General features: G+C 34.8%; 1 protein-coding gene across 3 annotated transcripts in view; it reads left to right on the top strand.

Annotated features, from left to right (window-relative positions):
• The window catches only part of LOC150075440 (transmembrane and coiled-coil domains protein 2-like), a 155,949-nt gene extending 133,314 nt beyond the window's left edge, over window positions 1–22,635 (top strand). For all 3 annotated transcript variants that reach the window (XM_090389306.1, XM_090389308.1, XM_090389305.1), the window contains 3 exons: window positions 6,523–6,678; window positions 11,944–12,128; window positions 21,560–22,635. In XM_090389306.1, coding sequence (XP_090245432.1) covers window positions 6,523–6,678; window positions 11,944–12,128; window positions 21,560–21,674 — 456 coding nt within the window. In that variant the 3' untranslated portion in view covers window positions 21,675–22,635. The remainder of the gene's footprint in view (window positions 1–6,522; window positions 6,679–11,943; window positions 12,129–21,559) is intronic.
• Window positions 22,636–25,633: the final 2,998 nt, after the last annotated feature.

The following is a 25,633-nucleotide window of genomic DNA, read 5'->3' as shown; positions in this document are numbered from 1 at the left end:
ATGGATTACAAATTACAAAGCAAATAATATCTCAAAATACGGATACTCTTTCTTTAGCAAATATGTACAGTTACACGTAATAGACGACATAGAACTTATTTTAACATACAGCTTGTATATGTTAAGATAATAGTTTAATACAGACTAATAGTTTAACTAGAGCCACGGGCAGAGATGAAAGTGATTCTTGCACTGCTTCTATTGGAACATACAACAGCCTAAGAAGCAAGATGTCTGGGATTTCAGGCCCTGCTGTGGTCATCATCGAACAAATAAATACATGGGCTGTGTTAAGGTAACTAAAAGTAAGAACATATGCATGTGTAATTGCACATGCACTAATCCTAGGAGCATTGTAAATAAATTTAATGAATTTGAATTACTGATTAAGTCACCAAATGCAGGCATTTTAGGAATAGTGGAGACATGGTGTCACTCAGACATAAACAATGCTGAATTTGAATATTGGGAGTATAATGTATACAGGAAGGACAGAAGGGGTGAAGGGGTTATGCTCTTAGTTAAGAAGCATATTAAATCTAAGGCAGTGCATCCAATTGATATAGGTGACGAGTGCAATGTTGAGTCAGTTTGGTGTGACATATAAGCATTGGGAAGAAAAAATGAGAAGGAGAGTGTGGTGAGTATACCCAGCAAATATGCTGAGAAACACAGTGGGCCAGAATGTCTTAAAATGGTGGATTTTAACTTTCCATATTTTACTGGAATATTGTGGGTTGGTCACTCACACACTAGCAAGACTTTTGTAGATTTCTTGGATGCTTGTTTTCTACAGCAGCAAGTTAGAGAGGCAACAAGAGGAAGCAGCACTGATTCCTCATGCTTTAAGAGTCTGCTGGTAAAAGACCTATGGCAGCAATCACAGTGTACGAATGTGGAATTTAATTAAAGAAAACTAATGTTGAGGGTAAAGGAATAGGCTTTTGCTTTCGTAAGGGTGACTACAGTGGTCTCAGATATATGATTAGTAATTGCAGCAAAAACTAAACTTTGCAATATGTTATTACAAGCAAGAAATTGATTGAATTTCTCCAAAGTACAATTGTTATTTTTCTCATATTTTGGCAGTTGGCAGTCACAAAGAGTAGTCATGAAGCAGTAGCTCTGTAAGACTACTTTCAAGATTGAGGGAAGATTGGATTAAGAGATTAATAGACAAATTTTTTGTTTTTTTTTTTAAATTTGTTAAATATCTTGTAAATATAATTTCAGTAACTTTTAAGTGATTTCCTGTAATATTTTGTAATTTTATTCCTTAACTTTTCTAAAGCTAATTCCACTGTTATATTTTTAGTATCTTATAAGCATAAATTTTTAAATTCAATATCAGAAAGTTTTGGTTAACTGCTTAATTACTTTAATATTTTATGATTTAAAATCTGTAATATTTTCTTAGTTTAATATACATTAATAATAGTTGCTACAAGATTCACTTTGAATACTTCATACAAGGATATCATGACTCAGGCAGAAATAGGGATCCTCATGTAAGTCATAAGTTCATTGCTTGTACAGAGGGTTGATTCAGCCTTTTGATAATGATTGTGATATTAAACCTGCTTGCAATGTACGGCAGCAATGTAAATTTTTTTTTTTTTCACGCAGGCACAGTCCCAAACCTTATCAACAGGTGCATCAGTTGTAGAAGTTGTTTTAATGTCGACATGACTTGGAAATTGGACCCATAGTTGGAAGGTTACATAACCGTGCTTTCTGAAGAAGGGTACAGTTATGCAAAAATTATTGATAGGTGCAAGTAGAAAAATTTTAGTGTATCGAAGTTTGGTATTCATAAGGTTTTGAATGGCAAAGGAAAATTCCACGAAGCTGCTGCAAGTGGGCGGAAAACACCAAATAAACTACAACCTGCTCCAGGTCGAATTAAAGAGGTAGTACGAAAAGTGCAGTCGCTCATTGTCGGTGAAAGTTCAAAAACCCGAAGAGCTATAGCATCACATGTGGGAACCTCCCAGTCAACCATTTGTCACAAATTTGCAACTGGAGAAGTACAAGGCCCGCATACACCGCCTAGGAGCAAGGCACATTGCTGAGCAGCAGGTCAGTGCTCTAAAACTCTACGAAAAATGTCTGGCAGCTGAAAGGTGGAAATTCATAGCAACATTGGACGAAGCATGGGTATACCTCTCTGATTGCAACAAAATTCGGGCAATTTATTACCGTCCACAGGATGACAAGACCTTTCCAACATGGATGCATCAGTGCAAGGAAAGTTTTGGCCGAGGTTTTATGGTTGTAGCTGGTTTTTGTTATAACGGCAAATTTGAGTTGCATAGAGTCGCTAAAAACGGGAAAGTCAACTCAGTGTTTTACCAGACTGAAGTTCTACAGCCGTTGTTTGAACGTAAAATACCCACATTGTACGGTTCTGATGCTGAAAAGGTCTGATTGAACCAGGATAAGGCATCCAGCCACATGCCACGTTCCACCCATGCTTTTTTGTGGAGAATGAAAGCGGCAGCTTTCATTCTCCACAAAAGGTATTCGTTCAAATCTGTTTGAAGATATACCTGTTAAATCACCTGACGCTGCACGCATGGATTTTTGCACATTCGGAATTTTGAAAAGAGCTCTCGGAAACTGCTACCCCAGAACTGATGAAGGTTTGTGGAAAGTCTGCCAGCAGGAATGGGACAAGATCGACTTGGCAGTTTTGCAGTGTGCTTTACTTTGATAGAAATTGCGATGCCGTGCAATAGTCCATGAGCAGTGAAAACAAATAGAACACAACTGGTGGCAGTGGCGCAGAATTTCATAGTTTTAAAGGACTGTCAAAATTGTTATCAAAAGGCTGAATCAACCCTCCGTATAGCCTGTGGCATGTATTCAAAGTTGAGCTAGTTGATTACTATAGCTTGACTGACAATTCTTTTCTTGTTCCCAAAGTAAGGAGAGAGTACCAATCTCAGATTAAAACTTGATGCATTACTAGATGAATTTGAGTTACTGAAAAAAAATGGGTGCTTGTCCTAGAGACAAATATAACTGAAAACTTATCAGTGGCTCAAGTACCTAGTGACATTTGGGTTCCAGAACAGAATAGTGAAGTGCGTACTGCTCTGGTTTTAGAGGATTAAGTTTTATTGGGAGATTCTGTTGTCAGAGCAATGGGTAACATTTTTTGTAATAAGGATAGTTGGACTAGAACTACCAGGAGCAACAATGAATGATGCCATCAACAGATTAATCAAGATTTTAAGGGAGTAAAGGGAGCATTATATTCATATGGGAACTAATGATGTTAAACACAGAAGAAATAAAGATTTGTTGGATAAATATAGGACCATGCTGTAAAAACTCAGTTCCTCTGTGTTCATTATGTCCACAGTCATTATGTCCACAGTTTTGTCCAGGCATGATGGGAGAGACTATATGCTGAAAGCCTTTTGGATTGTCTCAAGACTTGAGGGATTCTGCAAGCCTTTTGAGGGAAAATTTTTATCAGTGTGGCTCACACTTGTCGGTATACAGAATACCTTTGAACAGAGGTGGTACATTATTTTCCATTATCACTGAAGATATCAGATAGAGTTCAGAAAACTGCTGGTTAGGAGTGGGAGCAGAGGTAATATAGATATACATTTATCTAATGATGCATACATCACAAGAGTTCTTGTTTGTTGCCACTACAGCCAGTATTAGCAATGTAATACAGAAAATACAGAAGGTAGTGATGTTTCAAATGAACAGAAACCTTATTGCCAGGTTGCTCCAATTTTACAGCATTCTTTCATGTGGAAAAGTGTTGAAATCTCTACTGAAATCTAAATATATATGATGTCAGAATAATTATTTGCATCCTATGTAGTTAATCAGATTGTTCAGACAGGATTCCTTTAACAGACCCATGTTGTGATTTCTGTATAATTCCATTCCTGTTAAGATCTTGCAATACTTCTTTAACTACTGACTCCATTATTTTGCCTGGAACAGAGCTACCAGTCTATAATTGCTCATGTTTCCCTTGGTCCCCTTTATGAATAGGAGCAACATTTGCACACCTCCAATCTTTAGGAACTCCCCGAATCCAAAGATGCAAAATTATGGCCAAGGGTTTGTTTACCCCTTTTGCTGCTGCTTTTGATATAACTGGATATCTCCAGATGCCTTATTTACTTTTAGCTTCAGCAGTTTTTTTTACTTGATCATCTAATTTAATTCCAAAATATGCAGCTTATGCATTTTTCACAAATGATGTTATATCCTGCCTTTGTTTCACCACAACACAATTATCATAAATGTAATAAAATATATTTGGATTGTCCAAACATCTACAAGTTTCCAGGTTAAAACTGACATCCTTTTTTTTTTTTTTTTTTTTTTTTTTTTTTTCAATGTCTTGGCAGGTATGAAGAGTTCTAAGAACAAATATTATGTGATTCCGGTTTTTGTGCTTGTTGGGTAATAGGTTGTGAAATTTAAATCTCTATAGATGCCATTGATTCAAGATACAATGGTGAATGCCTAACCAGAGCAACAAGTTTAAGTAACTGAAATCACTGGCACTTTAGTGAAATATTTGGAATGGTGATAATGCTGATGAAAATGTAATTTCCGAACTGGCTGATTATAGATCAGAGAAAGTTGTTTTGGTAAATCATGATTTTTTTCATATGATTTACAAAACAGTATTGATTGTGGTGAAAAGCTAATTGTAGATCCTGTAGAAATAGATATTTCACATAGATCCTGTACCATATGGTAGAAAGGTACTTGTTTTGGGTTAAGATTGGGTAAAGTAACAGTTATATATATAACTGTTACTTTACCGTTACTGTTACATTACGGTAAATCGTTACTTTACTGTTACGTTATGTATATAACTGTTACTTTATCCAGTTTATCATAAAAGTATGCGTGCATTTCAGTAACAGACAAGTTACTGCAGTACAAGTTAACTATGAAAGCTTTCAAGCAAACATGAAATACACAAGGTGAAACTGATGAAGGAGGATTCCCAAGACTCCAGTAAAAAAACATTAAACTAAGCTGAATATGAAACTTGTAATTTGACAACAGTTTCTTCAGCTTATGATTAAGATAAATATTTTATATTTTCTACTGTTTGAAAACTAAATTGTTGAAAATTATTAATCATCTGAGTTTCCTGCTTCATTTCACTCAAACATTCAGAGTGCATCTTTCTTGTGATCACTTGGACTTCTAATTGCATTAAAAGTTGAAAATAAAATTTAAAAAAAAGACAAAAAGAAAAACAAGTCTCCTTAATCAGGGAGAAAATTCTCTGTAATTCTCGAGAATGTTTTTCAAAGATTATCCTTGAGGATTATTCCATTGTTATCTATTCTGATGGCATTAAAATCTCTTCCCATTCAAATTTAACTTATTAGGCTTGGCAGCCAAATTGACTTAAATCTTACAACCTAAAGAACATCACTAATTATTTCTCTCTCTCTCTCCCTCCCCCCCCCTCTTTATATATGGCAGTTACTGGTTGAAAGATTCAAAGAATAAACACTACAAATAAAGACTCCACTTTTCAAAATTATGAAAAGTAGGAAGGCTTCCATGCTGGCTCCTGTCATTTTGGCTCCAGCAATTTCAATAGTTTAGTAAATATAGTGACCTTAATTCTCACAGAAAAACAAATCTTTTTCTGACAGTAGGGTTGTCTTAGCATTAATTCAAAACAGCCTTTATAAGCCTTACTTATGAAAAATAATATAACACTTAATGGCAGTTGAGGTTTAACATTGATAAATGCAAAGTACCATATAGGAAGCAGTAATCCTCGAATAACCCACACCCAAAGTGGTGGAGAACAAAAGACAGTTAGGGGTAATTATATAGCCTGACATGGAATTCTCTGAGCAGTGTAGACAGGCTGCTAGGACAGCTCATAGGTTCTGTCAGTGATATACAGGGATTTTGCTAGCAGCTACAAAGAGGTGATTATCCCATTGTATAAAGGGAATGTTTAGGCCACATCTTGAGTGCTGCATGTAAGTTTGGAAACCTCATCTTAAGAAAGATGTGGATCTCTTGGAATGGCTGCTGAGAAGAACAACCAGATTAGTCGAAGACACAAAAGGGTACTCATACTACAAAAGACTTCAGTTCTGCGAGGAGACCTGACTGAATTGTTTTAAGGCTTTAAATGAGTTGAATAAACTACATGCTGATGGCATCTTTACTCTATCTTGAGAAGCACACAAGGGGACATAAATTGAAAAAGGATTGCTGCAGGATAGGTGTGTGTTTGAAAATTTTCTTTCAGCCAGAGAGTAATTGATTGTTGGAATAACCTGCCATCTTGTGTTGTGGAAGTGGGAAGTTTGAATAAATTTAAGGAAAAAATAAAGTGATTACTGGGAGGAGAGAAATGAGGTGAGTAGGGGTTTTTTTTTTTTTTGGCTGATGCTGTATAAGTTGCTTCCTTGCATCATTTGTTATTAATACTAAGCTTAAGTAGATAATAGTTTCTTAATATTAGAAAAATCGGAGATTTTGATTATTTTTCAGAGGCTAGAGGAACAAATGAATGATTTAATTGAATTACACCAAAATGAAATTGAAAATCTGAAACAGGGAATAGCAGATATGGAAGAAAAAGTGCAATATCAAAGTGAAGAAAGGTTAAGGGATGTTCATGATGTTTTGGAGAGTTGTCAGACTAGGGTATGTTGGTATATATATTATTTTTAATTTCCTGTAAATTTGACCACTTGTTTCTATATTTGACTTCATCTGAAGTTTTAAAAAATTCTAATGCTACAGCAGTTTAACAGCTAAACAAGATTTCTGGAAATGCTCTTGATTGGCTGTTTTAATGAATGATTGGTAGTGATTTTTTTACACCTCTTGGCTTGTCCGATCTGGTTTTGTTATTAACATAGCTTGTTATGTTTCACTTTATTAGCCATATCTGTTGGGTGTCACATTACTTTGATATACTAGAAATGGCAGAATTGCATGAAGTAGTTTACTCAAGAGATGAGACAGGCTGAGGTAGACCATGAAAAACATTTAGCAAAGAGATCCAAGAGGTAATAAATTATTTCTTTCTTTGCATATATATGAATGCTAAATGAAAAGGTAGTGAGCAAATATAGGGAAGGAGTGAGAACAATGCAGTGCCCACTATAGGGTTGAGTTGAATAAGGTCTTTGCATCTATGTTCACATAAAAATGTACTTAGAAAGAAGAGAATGTTAATATAGCTAACACTTATTCAGCATTAAATGAATTTGTGATTAATGAAAAAGAGTTCTGAGGGGAAATTATCAGATTTAAAATTAAAGAGAACAAGGAGCTGATGTATTTGTATGGTTATACTGAAAGATGTGGCCAAGAAGATCACTAAACTCTTGCTGTAGTAATGGAAGCATCATTCAGGTGAAGTTTCAGAAGATTGAAACTGTTTAAATATCTCTCCCTATACTGAGATGATTCTAAGAGTAATCTGGCAACTATAAACCTTTGAGTCTAACTTCTGTGGCAGAAAATGTTTTTGAGTCCATGATTAAGGATGCAGTGCAGTCACCTTAGTAGTAATGATATTATAGTAAAATTACTAATACATTAAGTTTGATCTTTATTTTTGCATTAATACGTTAATTCTTTAATTCAATTTAATTGAATTTAATTTAATTCTTTAATACTTTAATTCAACTTTAATTGCAGTTAAATTTTTCCGATTGCAGTGAGTTCTGATTGCAATAAGTTGAATCAGATTACTAATTCTAATGCTTTATTTTTGCTGAACGAGTAAACAGTTTATAAGAATGTTTTTAGAACAAATGACTTGAAATCATGAAAACACAAGACCCTTTTATTATGATTCCACATTATCTACTTTCATATTGTTTTCTTTTTTTTGTATGTGCATATATGTAAGGTATGTGTAAAATCATTTATTGCCATTGACTATGTGAAATATGACAGTCACACTTCATAAATCAAAATGCTGTGAAAATGATAGAACAAAGCTTTGTGCAATGGACTGAGAAGAGAAGTTTAGAATCCAGATGTACTCCTAAGAGTAGCCAAGCTAGAGGGGTTTGCATAAATTATGTGATAATAATAACATATAAAATAGGTAAATGTAGCTTTAGCAAAGGAATAAAATAAAAGAAGCACAAGTTCAATGAACCTGAACATAACAAGTCCGTAAAAGATATGAGAGAATCTAAAATAATTTTTCTGTACACCTTGTCACGACTCTGCACATCAGGGTCAAGATCAAAGCAGGCAGCTAGCTTGAAGGAGTTGTTGACGAATGAAGAATCAAATCTGTTTATTCTGGAGAGTGTTTAGACCAGTGGTTTTCAACCTTTTTTTAATAACAGCACCCCTAAGTAATTTATTTTATTTTGCAGCACCCCTACTCAATTTTCTGCCTGTTAGATCCAATTCTCTCTCTGCATATATACAGGGTTATTCAAAATGAAGTCCGGGGTTTGAAACGTTTGAATTCGACCATTTTTTTTTTGGTTTCCTGGTCGAATTTCCAACAATGAATGATAAGACATTTCAACAGCAGCAGCCAAGTTTCAGAAGATGATTTACTCAGATGGCATCGAGCCTGGGTTTGAAATGTTTGAATGTTTGAAACCCCAGACTTCATTTTGAATAACCCTGTATATATATATATGTGTGTGTGATATTTATTACAATAATATAATTATAAAAATTACATTTCATAATACAAATTATATGTATACAGTATATAATAATTTTATTCTTTATATAGAGGTACTAAGTAAACATCAATTATAGATCACCACAAGATTAAAAAGATACCGTACACCTTTTTATAATGAAATAAGCATATAAATTTTTAAAAAATATAATAAGTTTAGTAACTTAAACCCAAATTATGTGGCACCCCTGGAATGTTGTTGCGGCACCCCGGTTGAAAACCACTGGTTTAGACTGAGCAATCAGAGTGGCTCTGGTGGTCTTGGATGAAGAAAGTCCTAGATGTTAAGGAAGTCACTTGGGCTAGTAAACAGAGTTACAAAATACTGAATAGCTCTGTACTGCCAGCAAACATTACAGGTATTATTTCATTTTGTTGGTACAATTGATGTTGATATAACACAATAGGATGTCCAAGCTTGGCATTTAACCATCTGCTGAGAAAATACTCAGCCACTGTAATAGGTTGAAGGGTCAATTTCGAGTTGAAAGACCAGATTAATCACGAATAGAGGAAATGAAGTAGGATACAGAAAGCAAAATATTTCTGTATAGTGTTTGGATTATGAATGAGAGCAAGGTCACACTTCATAAACCAAAATGCTGTTAAAATGATAGAACAAAGCTTTGTGCAGTGGACCGAGAAGTTTAGAATCTAGGTGTACTCCTAGGAATTTAATGTGGTTTACAGGAGGGAATAAGTTAGACTGGATTCTAGGAAAGAGGAGATTGTCAAAGGAGCAAACAGTAGATACTTGGTCTTTGATGAATTGACATGCAAACCAAACAAATCCAATATAATCCAGGTAATCATCAATCATTTGTTGAGCCCTATGTGGTGAATTGAAAAGGCTGACATTGCCAGAAGGGGATGGACAAGCCAGGACAATATCATCAGCATAAAAGCTGAAGTTCAGTTGACTTAAAAGTAAAGGAGGGTGTAGCCAAGAAGAACAAGGCTGAGATGGCTCCTCGTTGGGGCAGGAGTTGAAGAAGACAACACATTTCAGTTGAACATGCTGAGATGCCATTGTGAATTGATGCTAGTCTAGAAACAAAAATTTGCCTAGAAAGTGGATTCAAGAGAATTTAGGTTTCTCTATTTGATCCCTTTACTTTCCTTAAATAAAGAGAGCAAATAGGCCTGAAATGGTTTGGCTCCTGTGGTTTTCCACACTTGAGAACAGGAGTAACTCTGTAGCATTTTCAATCTAGGGGTACATAAGCTGAGTGAGAGTTTGGTTGTAAAGATTTGTCAAGATGTCTAGGAAGAAAAAGCTACCAATTTTGAGGCAGCAATTGGGGATACCATCCAGTCCTAATGCGGAGAAGTTTGGAAGGGAGTTGATTAGCTACTTTAAGTTGGAAGATCAAATTGAGATTTCAGACAGTACATCACAACACAGAGTCTTTGATCATAGGCATTGCATCGGTGGGTTAGGGAAGAACAAATCTGATAACATAATCTGCCAGGGGCTCTAGCTGGAAGCCTTAAGGGATGGATATGAATTTTTCTGAAAAGTTCCTCTTTCTTTTTGAGATCGAGCATTGATAAATTCAGCTCAGCTCTAGCTGAATTTATAGTCCTGTGAGAGGGCTGCCTTTGAAACTTATGAAATGCCTTCTGCTTGTTCCAAAAAATAAATTTAAGTTGAATGTCTACCATGGTTTGTTTTGCAAGAAATAGCACCACTAGATATTGTCACACATGAAATAAAAGCAAGCTAACCAAAACCAGGTATCAGGGTGAGGAATGTGAAGGCAGACTGACCAAGGAAAGTCTGCCTTCACATTAGTAAGATCGTGATCCTGGAAAAATAGTAATAAAACTGATTTGGGGAGGGGTCTTTGGGTTGCAAGATGGAAAGATACTGTGAATGTGGCTTGTATGGGAATGTGGTCTGAGTCAAAGCAAACTAACTGCTAGATTTCTGGTGAAAACAGCAGCTTGGGTATTAGGAAAGATTCTATCTAACCTGGAATCACTCTTAGTAAGTGGCTTCCATACAGTTGAGAATTAGAAGTTGGCTGGGCATGCCAGTGGTGTCAGTAGGAAGTGAATCATGAAGGTTAAAGTCACCAACACAAATTATGATATCAGATGGTTTAATGATGTGGATTAACCAGCAGCCAATATTATCAAACTTATTGACAAGCATGGGAAGCACATAATGCCACCACCCCATTGATTTTCATGAGATGTAGCATGAAAATGAAAGGCTTAATGGTTTTACAAACTTAAAAATGGAAATCACTTATTTCATGTTCTTTATTGTAAATTATTATCTAATAACAAAACTTCAAGGAAAATTACTTCTTGTAATTTTGCCTTATATACTGACAAAAACTAATATCAAATAGAAAACACTGCATACACGTCGAATTTTGTTGAAAGAAGCAATTTATTTGGAAGGCACATTATGAACTTCCAAAAAACTTACGTAAAATCAAAATGAATTAGAATTTTTTTTTATTTATTTTTTTTTACTAGCTACTGCTATTATGAATATATTTAATGCAGCAAACTAAGTAGTACTGCTGACCAGGAAGTGAAATTAATAAGAAATTTTCATAGATGCCAGTGGCTTGAGTTTTCAAAATTGAGGTCACAACTAACTAGGTAACAATTTGGGGGAAGTAATGGCAGATGGATTAAAGAAACACAACTATGATGTGTACAATTTGATATTTTGTACATATTAATTAAGGAAGAAAACCCCTTAAGTAGAAACACATTTGTATAATGGCACAGTGAGCATATATAGCAAATATGTTATTGGTTGGCTTCAAAAAAAAAAAGGAAAGAAAAGGGGGGTTGTTGTTGTTGTTATTTGGTTTTTAGGAGCATTATCAACTAAGGCCATATTGCTCTGGGATATGCGGTGGTCATTCCCTGACCTTTCCGCATCCTCCGTATTTGGTGGTGACGGGCTCGAACCCCGGTCTAATCAATCACTGCTGCTCCTTCCCACCTTGGCTACGGAGGCGCCAAAAGGGGGGGAAAAAAGTGTTTGGTTATCTACTTCATATCTAGTGATGATTCATTAAATTGTCAGTTTTAATATTAATGTAGATTTAATTTCTGACAATTATATACTTTCTCAATCACTAATTAGTTTGTTGAATTATGTTACCTTACATGATAAAGTTTATATACTTTATCATATAAAGTCTCTTAAATATGTAATTAGCATGGTAAGTGTATCTTTATTGCTAGTCTTAAATGGTTTTATTCATTTGTAGATTTCCCGCATGGAGCATCAGCAGCATCAGCACCTTCAACAGTTAGTCACTTTGGATACCCTTGAAAATTCTCATGCTCGTGCTTTAGTGCTGAAACTTATCAATGTGTTACTCACAGTTCTCCAAGTGGTACTTCTACTGGTTGCCACTTTGGCCAATATTATGATGCCATTCCTTCAAACCAGGTTAGAGTTGGTTTCTTATCTTCATCTGGTTATATGAATAGGAATGACGAATTTTTTTTATTTATTTTTTTTTTATGTATATCTTTAAGTTTTAGGCATAGAAATATTATTTAACTATAGCTCACTTCTTGCTACCTCCATTGGATTTCATTTAATTATCAAATTATCACTTTTCATCTAAAGTTGAAAGTATGTATATACAGTGCATTCCAGTTATTGGGCCACTGCTTAATCGGGGCAGCCGTTTATTTGGGAAAAATCTTAAAAAACAGAACCCAATCGAGAAAATAGCCAGGGTTTACTTCGTTTAATTGGGACAAAATTCTGTTTAATCAGGGCAGGAGACCGCAGCACTGGAGATTACCCTACGATTGTCTCCGACCGTACCATGTAGTTCGGTCGGATTTCTGGAGGTCACAACCATAAAACAATAAAACAATTAGCAGTCACATGTTTATTGGGCTTTTCTGTTAGTGCAATCTATCATAAACGGATAGTAAACTCGATCTTATTGAATTTGCGATAACTCCAACAGCTGAAATTCTGTGGGTTATTATGGTAAAATTTGTTTACACTTCCATGGAATCTACAATCATATAAAAAAAATAATTTTCAGAATCTTCTTTTCATTCCTATTTTTAAAGCTTTGTAACTCATTACTCCGTTCTCACTTGCGCGTATTGTGTTATTTGCAATTTGTGTGTGCCGTGTTTTTTGTTATTGATTGCTTCTCTTTTTACTGTTTTAAATTTTAACCCCACACACAAATGTCAGTGAACAGAAATGTCAACTAGTTTAGTTAGTATGTACATATTACAGTGTGTATTAATTATTCCAAATTTCACGTATCATGTAATTTTTTAATTGGCAAGGTAATAAAGGGTAAATTTGTGCTTAATATATCTTTACTTTATAGCCTGTGGATAATATTCCTCCTATTTTTGCTAATTAGAATCGCTGTTTAATAGAATTAAAATTCAATTCAAAAACTTGATCACAATTACCAGCGCTTACTACACATTGTATAGTGAATATATATTGCATTTTCGTCGTAACGTGATTTGATTGTACAGTGAACCAATTGTAGGGGGGGGGGGTACATTGTATTTTTAACTATTTACGTGAAACTTCGGATAATTGGGGCAGCCGCTTAATCGGGCCAAAATGCACTAGTCCCGACGTGTCCCAAATAACCAGAATCGACTGTATATACTTTTTCATATATAAGCAGAATTTCATTTAATTATTAGGCAAGGAGCAGTTAAAAGGAATATTATAACTAAAACTAAATATGTAATCAATTTCAAGGTTTTTACCTGTTTTCAAAAGTAGTTCTACAGAACTATTTTTGAAAACAGGTAATATTTGCTGCTTCTTTGGTGGGTAGCCAAACAGTGCTTATGGCACTAATCACTAAATTGTCATATGGATGATGACACAGCATTACAAAGTACACTGTACTTATTTTAAATTATTGATCTTATATAATTTGATTTGTGAGTGTATTGTAGTTTTTCACTTTGATGCTTCATCTTATAGATGCCTGTTTGCCATCCCTGCTGCCAAATCTAGATAATTTTCAAGAAGCTTTTTGGCTATTCCATATGGAAATATTCATATTTCACATGTCTGAAACCTTTAAAGTGGCCATCTGAGTAATGCTGCTGCATTGCAGAGACCACTATACTCTTTTTTTTTTTTTTTTTTAATTTTTTTTAATTGCTAGTTTTATTTGGACTTGCCTTGCATTTTTGCATTATTGCATTATTTTCACTTTGACACTTCTGCTAAATGTGTAAATTCTCATTTACCTTCTGTAAAGCTTTGACATGAGTGCATGCTTGTAAAAGGTACATTTCTGGTTGTCATTTAGGCCTTCAAAAATAGTTTTTGGTAAGGAAAGCTTTTTGTCTAGGTCTTTAAAAAATAATTGTAAGATTGCTTCATGTGGGTTGTTGGAATTGCTTTGCTAAAATATATACAAAAATATGATAGTAATGTGTGGGTAAATTTTTTTATCATGCCTTTTCCTCCCCCACCCCTTCAAAAAAAAATAATAAAGAAAGAGAGAGAGAGAGAGAGAGAGAGAGAGAGAGAGAGAGAGAGAGAGAGCAGTATTTCTTCCAGTCAACTGGAATTGGCAACCCAAACTTTTTAGTAAATATGAAGTCCACATAAAGATAAATGCATGATCTTTTAACATTAACTTCATTGAATTTAAATCAAATTTATATAGTTAATATTTATTCAGTAACACTTTTAGTGCTTTTCTGATCTCATGATCCATCAAGTGAAGTGGAGAGTCTCACTTTAGGTTCAGTCTCTTCAAAAGTGTGATAACAGAAGTTTACTGTACTATAAAAAAAGTGCATATGTCCAGAAAACCATCATTTATGCTAAAATTATGTAAGCTGAATCCAATTTGCCTACAGATTTTATGTATTGTGACAACCCATATGGAAATATTCTCTGGTTCATAGTGATTGGGTAATCTGTTCCTGTGCATAACTTCATTTCCTGATTTAATGTCAATGGGGGGGGAAAGAACCTGCAACTGTTTTTCCCTTTGGTGCTGGTTTAAAATTGGGGAAGGTTCTCCCCCCCCCCTTTGCAGCTCGTTTTAAATCTGGAATAGACTGTCCAATCACTGTGAATCAATGATCAGAGCTAGGCCAGCTCTTCACTCCTTATCGTAAAGATCCATGGGTAAGCACCATAAAATAAATTTCAACCCAAGTAAAGTATGTTGTCTTTGCTCATTTTTTTTTTAAAAAATAAAAATACAAGATATTATACTGAATATAAATAAATGGTTACATACAGTAACAGTAAATTATTAAAATAATAAAACTAAATATTTCACTTTTACAAGGATTGTTCCAAAAACCACTTACGATTGCCTATCGGTAGTTCATGGTCTAATGGAGCAAGGCTAACTGTTCTACCCCTCCTTTTGCTTTTTTCCCAGTAGGCAGCAGCATTCTGAAGAAAAACCTCAGTTTTCTTTGAACACCTAGTTGAATCTGTTAAATAAGGTTGTAATGGTGTCTGCCTAGCCTTCTTGTTATCTTCATAGAGCTCTGGGTAGTAGTGAGTGAAGCATTTTTAATTCATACTAAATGCACAGCTACATTCCATGTTGAGATCACTGAGGTGTTAATGAAAGAGGTATTTCTTCACAACCTCCTCCTCTTGCATCCATTTTGCTGTATTTTTTGAATGCTCCTGCAAAAATCCTTTTACATGCATCAAGTTTCTCAAACTCAGCCATTTTCAAACCAACTGTTCATGAGCTTCATGTCTAACACATCTTGTTCATTGGTGTAGAAGTAACCACAATTAAAATTCAAAATAATATACAAATGGTGTTCATGCCATCAACACAGAATGATGTTACATCTGGCAAGATAACTCAGATGTTATTATTTGCAGCAGTGAAATTGTTACATTGATAAAAGAACATAAATCAGTACTGTTGATTTATGTTCTTTTCTGTTTGATTACTAACTAATATATATATATGCAAATTAGTTTGAATAATATTTTGAAAAATTTGTATATGGTGTATTTAATGGACAAAAATGCTTTTTTTTTTTGTTCTCGTTAGATAATCTGAATTATTAGCAAAATTTGAAAAGAGCAAATTTCCTCCTTTTACAATTTGAAAAGTTAGAAACTCAACTAGCAGGTAGTAATGGTACTGTGTTTCACTTTCAACAGTCCAAGGGGGCTCCTAGGACTATAATCCTATGCCTCCTGCTATGTAGCAGTCCAGTTCTAGGAATGCAGGAATAGAAAGCTTCTTGCTTAGAATGACTACAAAACCACTGATCCTGGTGAAACCCTTGCCCAAGACACATGGTTGTTGGTGAGTTTCACTCCTTGGATGGGACTCAAGAAGAATGGCCACCATCCTAACACCACCAGCAAAAATCAAGTCACACATGATATTCCCTTCAAATAGTAGAATACAAAATAGAAAATTCCCTGAGCCAAAACAGATGTATGCTTTCCTACAGAAGTTTCATTAACCCTTCTTCAAGGAAAAATATAAAAGGACAATAAAAATTAACCCACCGTGGCTGTCCCCTGCAGACAACCCTCTGCCTTCTGCCCTGCAGCAGGCAGAGGGTTGTCTAGTTCTTTCTTCAGTTTTTCTAATTCTTCCTTTAATTTATTCAAACTGCCGACATCACAACAGCAGTTGGAAGTTTGTTCCAACAATCAGCTACCTGCTGGCTGAAGGCAAATTTCAGCACATCTATCTTACAACTATCCTTCCTCAATTTAAATATATGTCCCCTCATGTGTTTAGTCTGAGCAAGAGAAAGAATACCATCATCATTCAGCTAACTCAACCCATTCAAAGCTTTAAACACCTTGATCAGATCACTTTGCAAATGCCTAATCTCTAGATAGTGCAATTTGCAGAACTGAAGCCATCCTTGATAGGAGCACCCTTTTGTCCCCCTCACCAATCTCGTTTCACCCATTCCAGCAGATCCACATCCTTCCTAAAATGAGGTCTCCAGATCTATATGCAGCTTAATCACTGCCTTATACAATAGGATAATCACCTCCTTATCCCTGCTAGCAAAATTCGTGTATATCATTGACAAAACCCCATGAGCTGTCTTGGCAGCCTGCCTGCAGTGCTCAGAGAACTTCATATATGACTACACAATTACCCCCAGTTTTTTTAATTTTCCACCAGGTCGGTGGAAAATGAAAAAGACTTAGGAGTAATTGTGCATTAATTAATAATCCCAGATTAACATTCCATACAGTTGGTATGTTAATCTGAGATTACTACTACCTATATACAGTACCTTGAATTTTTCAGTGTTAAACTTCAATTGCCACTTCTCAGCGCATTTCCCTGATCTTTCTAGATCTTGTTACAGTAGTGTACCTTGATTACTGTCATTACCTACCCTGCCAACTTTGTATCATCTGCAAACCTAAACATTAAGACTGATATACCTTCATCAGTATCATTAATAAATATAGAAACAACAATGGGCCCAGCACTGAACCATTCCTTTATCGATACTTGCCCTGAATGCCAGCCATGATGCTCCACTTTGTTCAGCACTCTTTCATGTGTACCAGTATCTTTAAAAACTTTTCTAAAATCCAAGTGTATGATATCAAAATTATTTTTTTGCATCCAGTTCCTTGGTTCTGCATCATAATATCCAAATAAATTGGTCAGACAAATCTATGCTGGGACTGTAATATAGCTGTATTCCTGACTAGTTGGTCTTGCATTACTTCTTTAATCAGTGATCCATTATTTTCCTTGCAACAGAAGTTAAGCTAATGGGTCTGCAGTTCATGTCAGTCTTTGATACCTCTTTGTGAATTAGGGATATATTCACACATCTCCAGTCACCAGGGGTCTCATTTGAATCCAAAGATGCTCTCATAATTATGGTTAAGGATTTGCTTACTATCTTGGCTGGCTCCCTTAATATAATTGGATAGCTTCCATACACCCCCAGCAGTGGCAGATTCAGGGTAGGGGCGTGTGCCCCCCCTGTCATTTTTCGGAGGATATACACCAATCATTTAAATTCCCTTTGTGTACAAAAAAATTTTTTTTATTATTAACATAGGATTTTATCTATTTTTGCATTGTGGCTTAGCTATTTTCAACTGACTACAGTTGACAATACTGATGCTGATGTGATTGCCATTCTAGTGCAGAAAATGGTACCCCTCCTGCCATTTTTTTCTGAATCTGCCACTGACCCAGGTGTGTCTTCTGTGTTTAGCTTCAACAATTTTTCCTCTACTTTCCTCTCAGTTATTATAAAATCATTCAGCACCCTGTTAAAATTTGATTCACTTCTGGCACCTGCGCAGTGATCTGATTGAGGTGTATAAGGCCTTGAATGGGTTGAGCACGCTGAATTCTGATGGGTTCCTTCCACTTGTTCAGATTACGAACCTAAGGGGGCATAAATTTGAATTAAGAAAAGACAGATGTAGAATAGATGTATGGAAATTTTCCTTTAGCCAGCAGGTGGTTAATTGCTGGAACAAACTTCCATCTGTCGTTGTGGAAGTTGATAGGTTAAATAAATTTAAGGAGGAACCGGACAGGCATTTGGAGGGAATGGTGTGATTTTTTTTTTTTTTCGGCTAATGCTGCATAAGCTCATACACTGGCTTTCTTGCATCACATGCCACTACTACTACTACTACATCCATCCCTAAAAAATTCTTCATGCATGTAGCTGCAAAATACCTATTCAGTTTGTCAGCAACCTGAGCAGCATCATAAACAATTTAACCATTAATATTAAGTTGCCCAATTTGATTCATCCCCTTCTAGTGTTTACATATGTAAAGAAGTATATTTTAGATATAATCAGATTAGTATTTTTAATAATCTTACCACTTCCAAGTGTGAACTTTTTTTGCACCCAACTTTCCTTGTGGGTGTCTGTTATTTTTATAGAAACCAGCAAGCCTGTCTACTTTGAAGTAATTGACATAAATGTGCTAAACTAAAAGCTGTGGATATGTGCAACAGATAGCTGTCTGTTTTTTTGGGGGAGATCACCTGGTATCACTAGCTGTCTCCATCTCAAATTATTTTAAGTTCAAGGAATGTCTAAAGCCAGTATTGGCCCCTAGAACAAACAGCCTCACTGAGCCTGTCTTCTTCTCAGTTCCTCTTTTCTGTAACTCATGACACAGTCCAAAACCCTTACTCAACATTTGGGGGAAGGGAGATGAGTCTGCATGTATGATTAGCCTTCCCCCAGTGCTACTTTTTAGTTTACAGTCTGTACATTTAGTTGTAAACTTGAACAGTTATTTTACTCTCAACTAAAATTGCCTAGAGTAATTCTTTTATGATGCAACACGTTGCATTGTAAAAGAATTAATGTGGATGATTACACACTAAACAGGAACATTGGACTCTTAGAATTGGAACTGATACAACAAAAAAAAAAAAAAAAAATTTGGGAAACAGTATTTCTTCAATTTTGAATAAAAAATCTTATCAGTATTTAATTATTATATGTACCTACCTTCAAGATTACAGATGGCATAAACACATTAAGATGTGTACCAAAATAATACATTTCAACTTTTGAAAATTTTGTCTAAAAATACTTTTCCTGTTGAGGAGTTATAAGTTGCAGAGTACCAAAATATTTCCACTTTCAAGTGTGAACTTTTTTGTCTACCTTCTGCCTGATTTGAGTACATGAATTTGAGGTCAGAATGGAAAGCCACCAGATTCTGTCAGTACCTTGTGATGAAGGAAATCACCTGCGGGAGATAAGACATTCCAGTTAATAACTCGGGAACCAAGCATTTCTGGAACTATGTTGATACAAAATATTTTTATTGTCTACATATGAGGAACTCATAACAAAGTATAAAACTAAGACACATAACAAAGTATAAAACTAAGCAGCAAGTTGAGCCACTTACATGTGGCACATGGCTATTAACTGTTTCCTATTGTATTCTTTTAATTTACAGCTGATGTTTTTGTAATAAAATAAACAAAATTTAAATGATAATATAATGTGCTGGTAACTTTTTATTAATATTTATAGTAAGGTACAAACAAATGCAAGAATAATCAGCCTCATTTTTAAATTTAAATTTTTGTTTATTTTAATTTTTAAAATTTATTAACTATTAAACTTTGGATGTGACATCCCCACAATGAGGTGCCTTTGTGTAGTATGCAACCCACACCTGCACACAGCAGCCCTGGCTTTTTTCATTTATTTTTATTGTTTAAAATTACATTTCTGTATTTTCATTTTGCTGGAAATGTAATCTCCAACCCCCTTTCCCATTTAAGTATTTTCCATGACAACTAAACCCTTCATGGCACCAAGCCAGGGATAAACATATATATGTACCAGATGTCTCAAAAATACACGGCATAACTTCAGGAATGAGCTCCTCGTATGTAGACAATAAAAATATTTTATATCAACATAGTTTCGGAAATGCTTGGTTTCCGAGTTTTGAAGGTCTGTCTATGACACTTAACTGTTCACATCACTTTATAGTAATTGTTCAAAATGTCCACCTTCTGCCTGAATACAGGCCTCACATCAACGTCTCGTGGACTCGCAAAAACGACGCCAAATTCCTGGCATGTTTTGTATTGTCTCACAACCTGCCACAATTTGATTGCAGAGAGTTTCCACATCAGCTACTGGAGTCGAATACACCAATGACTTTAAATGGCTCCACAAGAAGAAATTTAGTCGGTTTAAATCAGTGAACGTGGAGGCCAGGTAGTTGGTCCACCTCTACCTATCCACCCAGGAAACCTTTGATTCAGGTAATTGTGGGCTAGGTGGCTGAAATGTGTGGGAGTGCCATTGTGCATGAAGTGTGCTTGTTGACGAATGATTAGTGGCATGTCGTCCAAGAAATCAGGCATGTTGTTTTCCAGAAAGTTTCTATATGCCTGCCTTGTGAGTTTGTTTGGAAGTACATGGAGCCCAAATAACTTATCACCAAAAACACCTGCCCAGATGTTAAGGCTGAACCACTGTTGGTGATGTGATGGAAGAATTGCATGTGGGTTTTCCTCAGCCCATACATGCTGATTGTGAAAGTTTTGGATTCCATCTCGTGTGAACTGTGCTTCATCTGTGAATATCACTAAGGCAGGAAAGTGAGGAGTTGTACCACACTGCTGCAAGAACCACTGGCAGAACATTATTCGTGCAGGATAATCTGCTGGTGACAAGGCCTGTACCCATTGCAGATGGTAAGGATACAGTTGGTGTTCTTGCAACACTCTCCAAATAGTGAACGTTGAACAGCCAGTTGCATTGCTATTCTGCGTGTGCTGATTCCAGGAGTGGCATGCACAACATCCAAAATCTCCTCCTGTACTTCGGGAGTTGTAGATCTTGGTCATGCTCTGTTGGCAGCACGAGGTGTAAAGGTCCCATGTTCACAAAGGCGGCGATGGATACCTTCAAACGTTTTCCTCTCTGGACATCTTCATTCTGGGAACCTTTCGTGATACAAACAACGAGCCTCCAGAGCATTGCTGTCCACCAAACCTTCCATAAAGTGCATATCCGCTTGCTCCTGATTTGAGTACATGGTCGAAATGGAAAGCCACCAGATTCTGTCAGTACCTTGTGATGGAGGAAATCACCTGCGGGCGATAAGACATTCCGGTTAATAACTCGGGAACCAAGCATTTCCGGAACTATGTTGGTATAAAATATTTTGATTGTCTACATATGAGAAACTCATTCCTGAAGTTTAGCCGTGTATTTTTGAGACACCCTGTATAATTAACAAGGTTATATCTTCTGTAATTTTTTTGTTTTTAACTATATATAATACAATTATGATATTTAATTATATTAAAGAAATATATCTCAGGAAGAAATTTATATATTTGTGTAATATATTTTTAGGGTGCGCATTTTGACAACAACTTTACTAGTTATAGCATTAATTTTGATGTGCCGCCAGTGGCCTCACATAGTAGAATGGTGTCATCAGTGGACTTCTCATTACCTTTCCAGTTAACAGCACCTCTGAACTATTTTAAATGTTACCAAAGAGGTCTATACTCATTTGTATGATCTGACTATCCCACATTCCCATCACCAATTTCTTTTTTGGTGATGATCTTTTGATGACCAACTGACCAATAGTTTGTCATCAGTGTTGCATGCTAAAGACTTAAAAGAATGCAAAGGAAGACATTACAACTGTCAAGTTACAAGCAAATTTCCTATTAAAATAGATGTGTCTTGACATGAAGAAAATTGTATAATCATGTCTATAGGAATACAGATATTAGAGCATACTTGTAAAAAACTTCATTTAGAAATTCTCAAACTTTTATCACTGCTCAGTTGAAGTAACATTGCATTTGCAGACCGTTTTGATCCATATCTGTTTGAAACCTTGCAGAATAATAATAGTATAATGCACTTCAATAAATTTAAATAATAATATCAGTGATTTTAATCAGATCAAACACTATTTTCTATATTTAATTTTTTCCTTAGTAATTTGCATAACCATAATAAAACCACCAGTATAATGTTAGAATTATAAATCTTATTTTTCTAGTTTAAGTAAAATGATAATTTGTGATGATTTGTAGTGGGATAAACAGTTAATTGTTTCCCCACCTTCCAGTGATGTAGAGTTCCTTGATTTTTGAAATGTGTGATATCAAAATATATGTAAAAATATTTTCTATTGTGTTTTTGTTACTCAGGGGATCCATTTAAAAGTCTAGTGTTTAATTATATATATAATGCGTGTATGTTTGTATACTCCTGCATTCCAACTTTACCCGTGAACTGTTGTGGAATGAATAAAATGTCTATATTATGTTCTTTTTACATTTGTAACTATTGATTACCTCTTGTAAATTTTTAGGCTTGTTGATTTTAGCTTGATAACTTTGCTGTTTCCTGTTCCTTTGGTTTTTTTAAATATACTGTAAATGCTGTTGTGACTAACTAGTTTTTAATGCTCCATCTACTAATATATATTTATTCTTGAAATTAGTTATATTTGTAAAACAATAAGACACATTTTTATTAATACATGACTTCAGAATTTCTTGGTTTTCTTCCAATCATGAAATTTTAGTATTATACAAACCAATTGCATTTTTTTCATAATGGATATGATTTTGAAATGTGAAGGCTTAAATAAATATGGATTGAGGAGTTAAAAATGTGTAGAATTTACCTGAAATATTACTTCAAAAGCTTATTTTATGATGAAAATGTATTTTAAAAAATTAGTTGAATATTTGTAAGAAAACATTAGGCCTTTGTCAAATAGCATTTTATAATTCATCTAAAGTTATAACGTATCACTTTCATCAACTAAAAGATCACAGGGTAGTAAAGTAAAGTAAAAGCTATTAGTAGTAAAAATTGAATGGTCTTTAGGAAGGAATTTGACTAAGACTTAAGGAAATACTAATACTAGTATGTAATCCACCATCTCTCAATGAAAGCTTGATCTTGTGAACAAATGCTTTAATCTATGAATTACTAGTTGAAGTAGTTACATGGTATAATAAATATGCTGTATATAATGTATAATTAGAGATGAAAATATATGTACTTCATGCTTAAATATCTGTGCATATGTATAGATACATATCTGTATATATGCATATTTTCTGATTTCTTTCTCAGTGCTTTCAAAGAGTACAAGATTTGTATACATGTCAAATGAGGAAAACGGATAAAATTTTTTTTCAATTTGTACTGTGGAATTTTTTATATCAGCTTGATAGCCATTGATAATTTGTGCATTTCTTGTATATAAGTTCTAAGACTTTCCCATAATTAAATTTTAAAATAAAATGGAGGTGGGGGAATATAACTTGGCATCACTTGGAAATTTGAAAAAACTGTGGCCAAAATGGACTCTCTTGTTTGACTTCATATAGAATGTATCTTGCTAAGATTTACATGACCTTTGACAAAGGTATAGCACAATGGGCTCTACAAAAACTAAACTACTGATAGCATTATTTTATGAAAAAAGTCTTGTCAGTCGAAGGAATTTGACGAAGAATAAACAATCATATCTGACTCTCCTTAGAATAGCATGAAAATTAAAGTTACCTGAAGAGCATTTTCATAATTAATGTGCATTCTTGTTTATACTCTGGCACGACTACCAGATCACAGGAATTTATGATAAATTATCAATACAAACCTTAACCATATTTAGCAGTCATGGGCTTGAAACTCAGAGCACGTGCTACTGCACTCCCTCTCCTGACCACTCGGCTACGTCAGGCCTCTTATAGTTTCTTATTCGGCATTAATACCACAAATTTTTTCCTTTTTAATTGATCAGGTAAAAAATAAATAAATATTCAAAGATCATTAATTTGTGAAAGCGTTATACTGTTTATCCTATGGAGCTTTGTTTGCATGCATGATGGTAGTAAGTCAATGGACCATCCAATCATATTATTAGGTTGATTGATATTAGCCATAGTATGTTATATGAATTGATTGCTAATGAGGAAATTAAACACCAGTGTTTTCACCTCATCGCTTGACTCAAGTTTTCTACATAGTAGCTGTTCCAGAAGACTTTGTTTTAGTTGATATTCTCCCTCTCCACAACCATTCTAGATGGCAACTGACTTAGGCTGTAGTTGGCTTTGGAAGGCTCAAGCAAACACAGTAGCATAAAAAAAAAAAAACTTAGGAGACATCCAACAGCATCTTTGAAACTGTAAACCCTACACTTTGACCAGTTACTAATATCTCTGGTTTCCCTTGACACCTCATTACCTCTTTAGTATACAGCTGATCACACATACCTCAAAATATTGAAGGACTGTTCAAATCATTTTGAGGATGCAGTATAATAAACTCTTCTTTGTCTGGCCTTTGTTCCTCTTTCCAGTAGGTGTAAAAAAAATATATAAATGTGCAAGTACATAGCATTTTATACATTATTGACTATTTTTAAAATAGGCAAGAAATTGTTTAAAATTGTGCATTTTGTGGTGATGTTTCTTATTTTAACATTACAATGGAAACAACTATCAATAACATCTTTTATTGCAAATATAAATTTTTAAATAAATTTTAAAATAAAAGTCTGCATTGTGTGCTTCTTATACCAGTGTATCTGCTTCTCTTTGAACATACAGGGTCATTATAAAGTCCTTGCGCAGTTTTAAAATTTCATAACTTCCGTTCTATACATGATAAAATAAATCTGTAGAAAGGATATATTACAGTTTTACATACATTTATTCTTGGGATTGTTAATTCTCAACATGTCCACCGTCATTACGTATACAAACTGAGATATGATTCTGAAGTTCTACAAATGCGTTTTGTAGTTGATTTTCAGTAATACCCTGAATCACATTAGTTATTCTACTCTGAAGATCGTCTAAAGAGCAAGGTTTTGTTGAATAAACAATAGTTTTAACATGCCCCCATAGAAAAAAATCCAATGGGCTCAAATCTGATGAACATAGTGGCCAAGAGATCGGTCCACCTCTTCCAATCCATCTATTAGGAAAATTTTCATTCACAGAAACTGCCTAACACTGAGAGCAAAGTGACAAGGTGCACCATCTTGCTGAATCACTATCACCTATAAATCCTAAATACATTAGTTTCGGAATAAAGTAATTCTGCAGCATTTCCAAATAACTCTCCCTATTCTGGATTGTGGTTTATCATTGATGGAACCTGTTTCTTTAAACTTTTCTATCCAGTTAGTTATGGAATTCCTGTGTGATGCATCTTTGTTGTAATAGGGTCTAAATCTTTTTTGTACTGTGATTACAGACTTTAACTCGGCCAACCACAGCATACAATTTACTTTTTCTTCAATTGAAGCCATTTGGTTAAGCCTAATTCTGCAAAAAAAATAATAATAAAATAAATGAATCACTCTTAGTACATACCAAACTTCACTAAATTACATTTCTAACGTTTTTTACAGATTTTATCATGTATAGAATGGAA

The sequence above is a fragment of the Mastigoproctus giganteus genome, chromosome 14, assembly GCF_048544385.1.
Source record: "Mastigoproctus giganteus isolate SK-2022 chromosome 14, ASM4854438v1, whole genome shotgun sequence".
Taxonomy (NCBI): domain Eukaryota; kingdom Metazoa; phylum Arthropoda; class Arachnida; order Uropygi; family Thelyphonidae; genus Mastigoproctus; species Mastigoproctus giganteus.
This window is presented reverse-complemented; position numbering and strand designations above follow the sequence as displayed.